This window comes from Podarcis cretensis (assembly GCF_951804945.1).
Source record: "Podarcis cretensis genome assembly, chromosome: 1".
NCBI lineage: Eukaryota > Metazoa > Chordata > Lepidosauria > Squamata > Lacertidae > Podarcis > Podarcis cretensis.
The window spans coordinates 18,299,699-18,311,827 of record NC_137170.1 but is presented as its reverse complement, the minus strand read 5'-3'; the positions used below and the strand labels follow the sequence as shown (position 1 = coordinate 18,311,827).

Below are 12,129 nucleotides of genomic sequence, written 5' to 3'. Positions count from 1 at the left end.
AGGGTCATAGGCAGGGACTTTCTTTTTTTCCATTTCAAAAAATAGTTTTTTTCCACCTAAAAGGCTAAATCGGGATAAAGGCGAAGAAGAGGGAAAGGGCTGCAATGTCGATGCCAAGGCGTCTGGTGCGCGCACGAGGAGCCCCCCGCCCCCACCCCCCAATATCCTGCAAGAATCCACGACCGCTCGGGGTGCGGAGGCGCGCCTCGCTTCGTGGTGGCGCGCGCACGCGCCTCGCCGCGCCCGGGCGCGTTGCATGGCCGCCTCGCGTGTGCGCTTTTCTTCCCCGCCCGCTCTGTGCGCGTGCCTGGACGGGCTCGCCAGGTCGGCGATGCCTCTGCGAGAGCCGTAGCGACGGCAGGCAGGCAGACAGACGGGCGGAAGTGTCTGTCAGCAGCAGCAGCAGTGGGCAGCCGAGCCCCGCGGGCTTTGTGCGCTTCCTCCTCCTCCACCTCCTCGTCGTCGCCGCCCGCCCTCCCGCCCGCCCCACGCCCACCACCCTCGCCTCGCCACATCCCGGGAAAGCGGAGCGGGAGGAGGAGGATGGCCGGGCCCCTGGACCGCTTGCCCGGCGCCGTGGAGAAGCTCCCCGGCAGCTAGCGCCCTTGGCCGGCGGGGACGAAGATGCCATTGCGCGCCAGCCGCAGGCCGCCAGCAGCAGCAGCAGCAGCAGGACGACTGAGCAGCGGATGCAGCGACGCCAAAGCCCGCCGGGCTCCTTCCTCCTCCTCCTCCTCCTCCTTCTCCCGGGCGCCGCTCCTCCATTGAGCATCTGACAGCCCGCAGTAGCGCGAGACGCCGACGACGCTTTTGCAGCCGCCGCCGCCGCCGCCGCCGCGCTGCCGAGCCCGGAGCCCGGGCAAGAGCTTCCCGCTGCGCAGTGGGAGCTGGCGGGGAGACGCCGGCCAGAGGCGGCTGCGCAGAGCTCGACTGCGGGGAAAATGAGGTGAGTCAGCCGAGCGAGCTGCGGCTGCCCGGTCCTTCTTTCTCCTCCTCCTCCTGCTGCTGCTGCTGCTGCGCGCCGAGCGCCCTCCTTTCCTCCCTCCCGGATGCTGCCGGGAGAAGGCGAAGGGAGAGAGGCGCGCTCGGGCAGGCGGGCGGGCGGGCAGGGACCCCTCACCTGGCAGCAGGCGGGCAGGTGCAGGCAGCGCCTCGGGAGGAGAAGAAGTGGCGGGCTCGGGGCAGAGACGCGCCGCTTGGGCCGGAATAGGCTGGGCATGCATTGCCTCTCTTCCTCGGGCCTAGTAGCTGCTTTCGTTGGAGCCCCAGCACCTACCTTCCTTCCTCCCCCCCCTCTCCGTATCTAGGAGGGGAGGGGAGTTGCCTGTGCCCCTTAACCGCTGCTGCTCTGAGCAACCTTTATTAAAAATAACCCTTTGTTTGCTGTGGCACAAGGGTCAGCTTCCCAAGGGAGGACTTTTCCTCGACTGTCAGAATATATGCCTCAGTTGGGTGCCAGGAGATGATCTACTTTTGGGGTGTTTCCTTGTGACAGGCAAACATGGCTTTGCCTCTGGGATCTGCCACATATCCTTGTTGATCTCTGTTCTGCTGTGGGAAGCTGGTTTCTGTGGATGAAGCTGCTGTGAAAGACACAAGAGTGAGCTAGACTCCAGCTGCCGCTGCCTCCCTCACAGTTAGCAACCCTAAAACTGAGATGATGGGATAATAGCCAGGGAGGGAGCCTCTGAACACATGCAGAGTGCCTTGTCCTCAGTACAGAGGCCTGATTCATGTGGTGCATGTCTTTCTGGCTCGCCCACTGCAGGAATTAGTGATGCCATAATTCGCCTAGTGTTGGACATTGCCTGAGCCGTGCTTGGAGTAGTCCCACTAATCTCAGTGGGTCTACTTTAGGCACGACTAAGTCTGGATCCAACTTAAAGTCTGGAGGCAGCAGAGAGGCATGTCTTGTTTCTTCAAACGATATAGGCTTCACACTGTGTTGGAATCATAACCAGCCCTACAAAGTCTTGAGTTGGTTGTAGGTAGTAAAACCAGCCACTTGGGCACCTGAGATTAAGGGGTGTGTGTGTGTGTGAGAGAGAGAGAGAGAGAGAGAGAGAGAGAGAGAGAGAGACACGAGGGTGGCACACTTCCAGGTGGGATTCAGCATCAGTGCTTCTCTTGGAAATGTAAGCAGAGCTATTCTGGCAGTGTGCATCTCCATCCTTCCTCCATTGAAAAAAAACCTAAGCGTCACTGCGCCTCCCAGCCTTTCACCAGAATGGATCCCATGCTGGTGGGTGGTGTGTTTTAGACACGATTGGCTGTCATTCCTCCAGCCTTCTGACAGATTGCACACTCTGCATCCTGACAAGCGGTTGTGGGGTTTTGTTTTTACATCTCATTTCTGCCCCAGCCCTTGTTTCTGCTCTCGTGTGCAGCTTCCGTGAATGTAACACAACGCCTTAATTTCTGTGCTGGAAAAAGCAGTGGTTTTCTTCTAGGTGCCTGTGCTATGTACTCTTGAGTATCCCCAGGAAAAGGAAAAAGCACTGGGGAAAAGTACTGTGTGTGTGTGTTGTGGCCTTTGTTGCTAAGTGTCCATGTCTGTGCATATGTATATAGATTTCCATCCTAATCCGCAAATAAATTTGGTGGCTTTCCAAGTAACACGAGGTCTTCCACCAAGGTGTTATGTGTGTGCATATAGGTGTACTAGCTCTCCCAATCCATGCAGAGGGAGACGGAATGGGCATCAGTATGCCAAATGACTACGTAGTGCATCATGTGGAGAAACACAGAGAAAGGTGCATAGCAACAGAGATGGAGGAAACGCGCAACTCCCCTCCATTGGCAAGAATGTGGGTGTGTTCATTCCTTCCGTTGCTGCAGCCTTGCACACCCTGTGCTTGGGTGTGTTTGTGTGTTCAGAGGCTTCTTGCTTTATCTCCGTGGTGTGATGTTCGTCTACGGCTTTTATTTGTTTACAGGCAATGTGTTGGGTAGAGGGGAACCTTAATCTCTCCCCTCCCCTCCCCCTTTTATAAAAATGTGTGTGTCAGATGGATTCTTGCCCAGCTGATTCTCACTCCTTTCCTTGCCCCTTCCACCTCCGTATTCAGTTCTGCTTTCTGTGCCTGTAAGATGCAGATGTTGGCTAGGCATATATTTGCATCTGGGGATGCAGGAAACAAAAACACTCCTGGGATCTTCTTCCTTTATAACAGTGTGGCTGTCTTGGTGTAGTTAGAGATACTGCAGCTTGTGTGATGGGAACACACTCTCCCCCACCCCCTTTTTTTGCCAGTGACTTTGGAAAAGATCCAGGAACAGAGTTCTGGCTGAGGCTACTGGTTTAGCAGTGCAAATTCTGTGCAGATGGTATAATTGCTCTTGTGTGCGTGGCATTTCATTATTTATATGACAACCAGTTGGGGAGAGATCAGAATAACTTGGGAAGGAAAGAGCCTATCTTTACGTGACCTTTGTCTCTCTGAGATAACTTCTTCTCCCGATTCGGAGGTCCACAATAACAGAACCACTCATATTTACAATGGCTGGGCCATGTTATGCTGAGATAATTATTCAGTGTCAGAGAATTTTGCTTCTTCCTCTTAAGGGCAGGTTATTTATTAGGGAGGAATTGGGCATCCTGGAAAAAATGAGATTGTCTCCCAGTCTTTCACCAGGATAAATTGATAGAATGCTAGTGGGTGATGTTTTGGGGGTTGTTCCCCCCCACCCATAATTGACTGTCATTACTTAAACCGATATGGCAGATTATGTCAGGGGTTATAAAAAGCTGCAGACAACACATCAAAATAGCTCACCACCAGCATGGCGCTGTGTGTGCCTGTGCACATTTTGTCTCCTGCTAATCCTTGACACTTCACATGCTATTTGGTGCGTTTCTCAACGCTCCAGTTTTACCCATGCCTTTTAGGGTTGTGGTCAGTAGAACTCTGTGTTACAGTGATCTAAAAAACGACCAATCTTGATTACAGCCAATTTAAGGATGTTTGTTTGTGCTCGGGACTTGAGGCCTCTTTCTGTTATACATTGTCCTATTTCGTTAAACCATGTTTAAGCTCAGTTCAGACATCACATCAAAGATGTGGTTAAGGAACCTTAATTATTGATTCATGTGTTGTGTGAAATAGACAAACTATGGTTTGTGATTAACTGCGGAACCAGAATTTGAAACCATGGTTTGAAGCGGCTTTGGAAAACATGGTTTGTGCTAACTGGCCTGTTGTTATTTATGAATCAACCAACTGTAGCTCTGGCCGCTGTTTTTTGCAGGATTGGACGTATGAAACAGGGTACAGAGACAGTTGAAAACCAAAGCCAGCAAGCTCCTCTGAGCCATATTTTGCCTGCTGTGCACTTGAAAGCTTTGAAAGCATGGTTTGGGCTCTTTAATATGGTTAGTGTGATATCTCTATGGTACTAGGACTTATATGCACAAGTATTTGGGATGGAGGCTTAAAAAGCTACAAAAAAGACATAGAAATAGCTGCTGTGTGCTCAACCATCATAGCTGCTTCCTGATGACCAAATTGCACTGTTTATCCTCTGTTGTCCAGGTCCATTGTGCCTGCCATAAAAAAGTGGTAGAACTTCAGGCAAGCCAGGTTATTCCACGTTTTCTGGTGGGTTCTGCACAAATAGATGTTTTGCACTGAAATTTCCTTGGGATCATTTCCCCTCCAGTTGTCTTCTTGTGAAACTTTAAGCAAAACTTTGGGGCAGAGAGGGAGGGAAGTGGACACTGCGCAACTAGATGTTCTATCAAATAAGTCAGTGATGTTATGAGCACAGTGAAGAAGAAAGATAATTGATGAGGGTGGGAAGCAAGAAAAATGAGGTGCCAACTGGGAAGAAGCTTCTTGGGATGGGATTAGCTCTCTGCTGTGTACACACCACAAACAGTTCACTTCTAATCCGGAAGCAAATCTCAAAAGTACACAGCCAGCTAACAGACCTTAACATTCTCCAAAGTGGAACAGGCTCAAAATAGTTCTGAGGTGGCTCAGGACTTCATGGCTGCCATGACGACCATGGGACTTTCCTAACATGCCATTGGCCCACACTGGACCTTGTTTTCACAACTGGGCAGGAAGAGGGTGATCCGAAAGTGGGGGGGGGGGTATTGACACCAGTCCCTTGTCATAGTCAGATGCTGAGATTTAGGCTTTCAGCACCTTTTCTCTGCAGAGGCAGGGGATATGTTAGGATGGTCTGCCCTTGGAGGCTGATGGAGTCAATGGGTTTCCAGTGGTTCTGGAGGATTTTCTGGTTGCTATCACTGGTGCTCCTGTTGAAGCTCTGGCCGACTTCTGGAACATCCAGATGGCTAGGGCTGTTGACCCTGTGCCTGCTACCGCTTGGCCCTCTGGTATACTCCAGAGTTTAGGAAACAAGATGGGAGATGGCTTGAACATGAGTGGAGGAAAACTGCAGTTGAACACTGGTGGGTTCTCATCAAGCAGTGGCAGTAAAGGCATCCAAGAAGGCACAAATTGGGGCTTAGGCCCAGTTTTTGTACAGAAACTGCTTTGATCGCCCTGTAGGATGACCTGTATTGGAAAAGAGAGACAGGGGAAATGCATCCTTGTTCATTCTCCTTGACCTCTCAGCCCTTTATGTCCAAATGCCATTTTTAAAAGTCATTCATTTTCCCTGATGGGCTGTGCTTATTTAGTGGAAATATTTTCTTTTTCTTTTAAATATGCTGCTTTTCTTAGGGGCTAAAGGGCCAGCAGTGTTCAAAACTCCCATCGTTCTAGGCGCATTTTGCGACAGGGAATTTCATTAGCGCGAGCAGTTTCTGAGCTCTGTGCCTAAGATTTCAGATTTAAAACTGCAGAGTGGAAGGAAAGGAGGACCTTTTTCTGCCTCCCCACTTCCAGCTACTCTCTGAAGACTGGAGAAGAGACCCTCTTAGAAATATTAGGGGGGTGGACAGGGGAAGGACTAGACCATGTGAAAAATGAACATAATATTTTAGCTGCAGTTCATTCATTTTCAGCTTTGTATTCTTGTTATAAAAAGCGTGCCTAGACATTCTATTGTTGCACCCATAATCTAGGTTTAAGGTGCCATTCAGCTCCTAACTTTCAGATTTTAGCTTCTAACACTGAGGGCCAGGTTATATATGGAAATGTAGTACATTGAAAGGTCCGCTGACTCTGAGTTAAAGCAATGAGTTTGCCTTATTGAACATTGGGATGCCTCCTACACTTTTGCGCACTACCTGTTCTACCCTGGTGTGTTCCCTGTCCTACGATTGACTTATTTCATAAGCAGTGCCTGCCCGGGTCAGATTAAGTCCCAACAGGTTGCTGCTTGCCCTGAATCCCAGGCCCGTTGCCTGTCCTCCTCCGCTGTTACAGAATGTCTTGTGCACAGCATCCAGCCCACTGCTAATTTATTTACCTCTGTCCTTGAGCTGCAAGAGCTTTATACACCAAGGCGGTACAGTATTTGGGAAGGGAATGTCCTGCCCATTTAAATCTGCAGCCAAAATGTTTCCCTGCCTACCAAATGTGGTAGGGCTGCAAATACCCAAGAATTTATGCAAGATACTACAAAGCAGTGGTGGGATGAGCAAATATTGTTTACTGTAGCCAATCCAGCATTGACCAGATTGCAAATGCTCTTGATGCATTTGGCCAATTTAATTGGGCTTTTTTTTTGGGGGGGGGGGACAGGGGACAGAGAGAGAATACCTCTTGGATATACATGCCTGCTTCTAGAAAGCATACTTGCCAGTACAGAGTTTAGTTCATTCTGCTTTTTCTGTTGTATGCTGCAACAGCATCAAGAACAGACTGTAAACCTAATTCAGCTTGTAATATATCAGAGAGATGGGGGTGTCTTTACATTTCAAGCCTGGTTTAGCTGTATTATGGAGCAATAGTATGCAATCCTATGGGGTTTACTCTCAGAGGAGCAACAAACTTGAGTCTCGTTAACTTTTGGTGGGCTAGTTTGCATTTGGGCCATCATCTGACTTTGTAGAGCTTGAAAACATACAAGAACAGGCATAGGCAAACTAGGCCCTCCAGTTGTTTTGGGACTACAACTCCCATCATCCCTGACCACTTGTCCTGTTAGCCAGGGATGATGGGGGTTGTAGTCCTAAAACATCTGGATGGCTGAATTTGCCTATGCCTGTACAAGAAGTATTAAATTGGTGCTGATGTAAGTCAGAGGAGACTGATGGATATGACAGCCTAGTTTATGTTACCTTTTTCCCATCACAAAACTCCTTCCATGTGCTTGATTGCATAACTACTTTCAATGCCAACACCATCAGCTGTCTTGATGAAGCCACTGGATTATCCTAGCTAGCTACCCACATGACACAAACATCCATATGGAGCATTATAATCTACCGTACCTTATACAGGCCATGACATTTATTCATCTAGCCCAGGACAGCATTGCCTGTTCTTACTGGCAGTGGCTTTCCAGGTTTTTGCAGACCAAAAGTCTTCCACATCACCAGTTACCTGCTTCCAGGAATTGAATTTGGGATGGTTTGCATTCAAAGCGCGCACTCAGCTACAGAGTTATGGCCCCTCCTCCACTGATATGGCATAGGAGCCATGCATGACTTTGCAGCAGCAACTGTATTGCAGAAATATTGTATGATTTGGGCCTGAGAAGGTTAAAGGTGCAATATTTGGTATTTACCCCTTTTACCTGGGAGGAGAACGTCAGATAATCTCAAGAGTCTTTACTTGATGATATGGGATCAATTGTGCAATTGGTTTTTATACCTGTAAACTGCTTAGAAGCCTGTTTTTGCATTAAGTGGCATGTAGCTCCAGGGTTGTGGGAGGTCAAAGACCTGCTTCTATTTCTGCAGCAGGGTCCGTACCTCCAGCCCCCTAGAGCTGCCCAATCAGCATGAAAGGGGAAATTGTTTAGCCTCTGAGAATATGTATCCTCACCCTTTATGCTGATTGGAGCCAATCAGAGCGAAAGGAGGTGAGTCGGCCACTGTGGATTGGCTCCTAGGGTCACTGTGTGGAAAGTACATGGGAAGAAGTTTGAGGAGTTGTTGTTCTGCATGCTCCAAAGCTAAGCATGTAATAACGTTGAAAATACAAGTTAATTTCAGTTTCAAGAGAATGGTGTGCAAGTTCTGTCACATACCACAGAATACCAAGGAGAATACAAAAGTCACGCCAAATAAAGATATTGGCACACTCCAAATCATTTGTCCGTGTACATGCACAGAAAACAATAGATCTGAAATCAGTGCTGAGAACTGTATTGATTTTTGCAATGCATCCCTAATTATTGTCGAATAATCTTAGAAGACTGTAGAATCTTAGAAAGGTGTGCTGGGGAGGGATGCCTATGGCTAGCAAGACAGGAGCCTGCACTTCTGAATTTGTCATTACGCTACTTGTGGCATGTAAATTAATAATAATATGGAAGAAATATTTACAAGCTGGGTATAGGTTAATTCTTTTGTGGCTGCCTTCTGATGCATAGTTAGGCACACCTGATTTTTCTCTAGTTGGCAGAATTTAAGGAAGCATTGCTGAGCTTAGAGTTAACAGCCCCTCGATGCCTGTTTAATCAGCCTCATTTGTATTACATTTTCAAACTGGCTGCCCTGCAGAACTCAGTATTAAAATAATAGTCATCATCATCATCATCAACTATTATAAAAGCTACCATTGAGGGGCAGCATCAAGCTTTTTAAAAAAAACACACACCAAAAACCAATGGTTTTTACAGTGATAACACACAAGAGAGTAAGAGTACAAGCAAACAGCATAAGCAGATAAACAATTGCCTCCAAATTTAAAAGCATTGTGATAACAAGGTGGCTGTGTTTGGGTTGTGGAAAGCTGTTCACAGGAAGAAGATTATGCAGTTGATCCCAGAGACCTTGTAACTGACAGCAGGATCCTTCCCTTTGATCAGAACTGAGCTATAGAACTGAAAGCAGTAATGAAGTCAGCTAATGCTGTGGCATTAATACTAGAGATTAAAACACTGGCTTGGCTTTAGCACACAGGGATTTAATGAAAACCAAGGGAATATTTCCCTTATGTTGCATTTAGACCTGCAGGAGAGCAGGTTTCAGCAGAGGACATCTTCTACAGCTGAGAGCTAGGAAAGGGAAACCTTTTTTAAAAAAATTGAGTGTCGTCTTGTCAGTTTTTAACTGGGCACTGAGAAACATTGAAGGATGCATTTATATGCTGGGCAACAGTACTGCAGATGCAATTCAGAGCAAGTAAGTATAAACTTAAGGGGGGAAACCCACACTGGGGCGAAATGATGATAATAATAAAGCCCCAAACCACACAATACACTAATGGGCTTTAAATAGGCTTCAGTTTTCCAGGAAAGAGATATGGAAATCCTAGTGCAAAGTTCACTAAAAATATGAAATATGTACTGTGGCAGTGTAATCAGTCATTTCAATTTTAGGACTTCTTAAGAAACAGATTGGAAATCAGTAGAACACACATTTTAGAATTATTACGTTTCTACTTAGAAGTGTGTTCATTATGTTCAATTGCCCTTACACCCTAGTAAATGTGTTTTAGGATTGCAGCCTTTTCATATACAGTTGTACCTCAGAAGTCAAACCCCTTGTGAGTTGAACGTTTTGGCTCCCGAACCCTGCAAACACGGAAGTGAGTGTTCTGGTTTGCTAATATTCTTTGGAACCCAAATGTCCGACATGGCATGCAGCTTCCGACTGGCTGCAGGAGCTTCCTGCAGCCAATCAGAAGTCACGCCTTGGTTTCTGAACATTTTGGAAGTCGAATGGACTTCCGGAATGGCTTGCGTTCGACTTCCAAGATACGACTGTATATGGCACTTTAGATGAGCCTTTCTCAACCTTGGGTCCCTGTATGTTGTTGGACTACAACTCCCATCATCCTTAGCTAGCAGGGCCAGTGGTCTGGGATGATGGGAGTTGTAGTCCGACAACATCTGGCCCCCCAAAGTCGAGTAATACTGCTTTAGAGAGTACCAAAAGGAAAATGAAAATAACAGTTTAAAACGGTATTATACCACTTTATAGTGCGGATGGGACCTAACTGAACAGGCCAAAGTCCACTCCCTGCTTTAAGGGATGATGTGGCTCCCTATTACTGTAGTAATGATCAGAAATTTCCCCTCCCACCACTGATCTGATCAGTTAGAATCTAATGTTCCTTCTTTGAATAAAGGTTTGACGAGAATGGTAGGTTAGGCTTGAATTCCTTGTGGGATGATCAAAGGAACTGTGATCAAATTGGAACTCTATTCTACATATGTCACCTGCAGAACAGGGAATTTTTGATTACCGGTGCCCTAAATATGACATAATGCATTTGCTGAGAAGGCTTTTGCTGTTGCCTCCAAGCTTTAAGATGGAACATCTGTGGAAGGAAAAGCAACAGCAGAGCAATACAACAGATATACATTATGCACTTGCTTGTGTCAGTGTGTACCTGGTGAGTTTTGTTGAATCAATAAGAATGCAGAATGAGCGCACCAAAGCCCATAGGGACACGTTTTTAGTAAAGAAGCAATTCACTACAAATGAATGAGAACTGGAGTAGGGAAAATCGCTGGTAAATTGTGTTACCTTTGCTTAGAAAAATAAATGGCCATGAAATTTTCTCCAGCTGTCTCTATTCATTATCTTTATTTCATAAATTTTATATACTGCTTGATTGTAAAAAGCCTCAAAGCCGTTTACAAAAGGAATAGAACAATAAGATTATCAGTAAAAACAGTTAAAAACAACATTGGGGGGGGGAATCAATATCACTGATAAATTAAAAACAAATCAAATTCCTGCATTTCAGGGGGTTAGGCTAGATGACCCCTTGGGGGTCCCTTCCAAATCTGCAGTTCTGTAATTTCATGATTCTGAAACGCACACCAGCATTCTACCTACTGGGGCAGGCTTGTCTAAACAAAAAATAGTTTTGACATGCATCAGAAAGGGTACAGTGAAAGTGCCTGCCTGGTGTCAGTAGACAGGGAGTTCTAAAATTTGAATGCCCGCTATGTTTGAAGACTGATTTCTTACAGATGCAGGATGAGAATTATGTGGCACTTGTAACAGTGCCCGTTCCTCAGATGAAAGCGGTTGAGTGGGTGCAGTGGCATAGCGTGGGTTGCCAGTGCCCGGGGCCTCCTGAAGGGGAGTGGGTGGGTTGGAGGGAAACGGAGTACGCATGCGCATTCAACTGCCTGATGGCTTCTGCATCACCCAGGAGATCACAGAGATAAGAAAAGAAGAGTTGTTCCCTTGTCTGGAGAGGTCACTTCCTGGTTCACATGGAGAAGCCGTTTTCAGCAGAGTCCAGCGACGGAAGTGCACAACTGTATTGAGGCAGCACCGGGTGCTGAAATTTCGCACCCCTAACAATTTTGCAACCACCCCATGGGCCCCCGCCCACGCTATGCCACTGAGTGGCTGTATAAGGAGTAAGGCAATTCTGCAGGTGAAATATACATACTTAGAGTCGAGTGTGGATTTCATGCTCTTTATTCAGCTCATAGTAGTGAGGAATGCCAGTTCCCCCAAAATGCCTGCTTTATATACATTATTTACACAATGGGCCCCACGTGATTGGCTAATTCTGGGATTCTCCTGTAGGCCAATCAGGTTGCGGATTCACTTCCACCTGGAGCTGGATTGGGTGGCTCCTGCGGACCAATCAGACTGCTGCATTCTGGATCCTATTGTTCTAGGACCAATCAGGCTGCTGCCTTTTGGATCCTATTCAACTCAGTACATAACAGCAGGTAAACTGGTCCCAAGTTGTTCAGGGCTTTATCGTAATAGTAGTGCCTTCAGCTTGGCCCGGTGCTAAATTTGCAACCAGTGCAAGTCACTGAGCACAGATGTTATATGCCGGCAAAGTCTCGCTCCTGTCAGCAATTGCGCTGGAGCATTGTGGGCTAACTGCAGCTTCTGGGTGAAGCACAAGGGAAGCCCCACATAGAACACATTGCAGCAGTCGAAGCTTGGCATCATCTGCACCATGCTCTAACCAACTCAGCTCTTCTCCATTGTGTACACATTGACTGGTGGTGGCTTTCCGGTGCCTCAGGTGGGTCTTTCCCAACCCTACCTGGTGATGGCAGGTATTGAATCTGGGGCCTTCTATTTGCAAAAGCACTTTCTCTTGCCACATGAGC

At 47.2% G+C, this 12,129-nt stretch overlaps 1 protein-coding gene across 1 annotated transcript in view; it reads left to right on the top strand.

Moving 5' to 3' along the window:
- The first annotated feature begins 482 nt into the window (after positions 1 to 482).
- EVL (Enah/Vasp-like) overlaps positions 483 to 12,129 on the top strand; it is a 148,889-nt gene continuing 137,242 nt past the window's right edge. Inside the window, exon 1 of the mRNA XM_079948327.1 lies at positions 483 to 946. Within this exon, the coding sequence (XP_079804453.1) occupies positions 942 to 946 (5 nt within the window). The 5' untranslated portion in view covers positions 483 to 941. The remainder of the gene's footprint in view (positions 947 to 12,129) is intronic.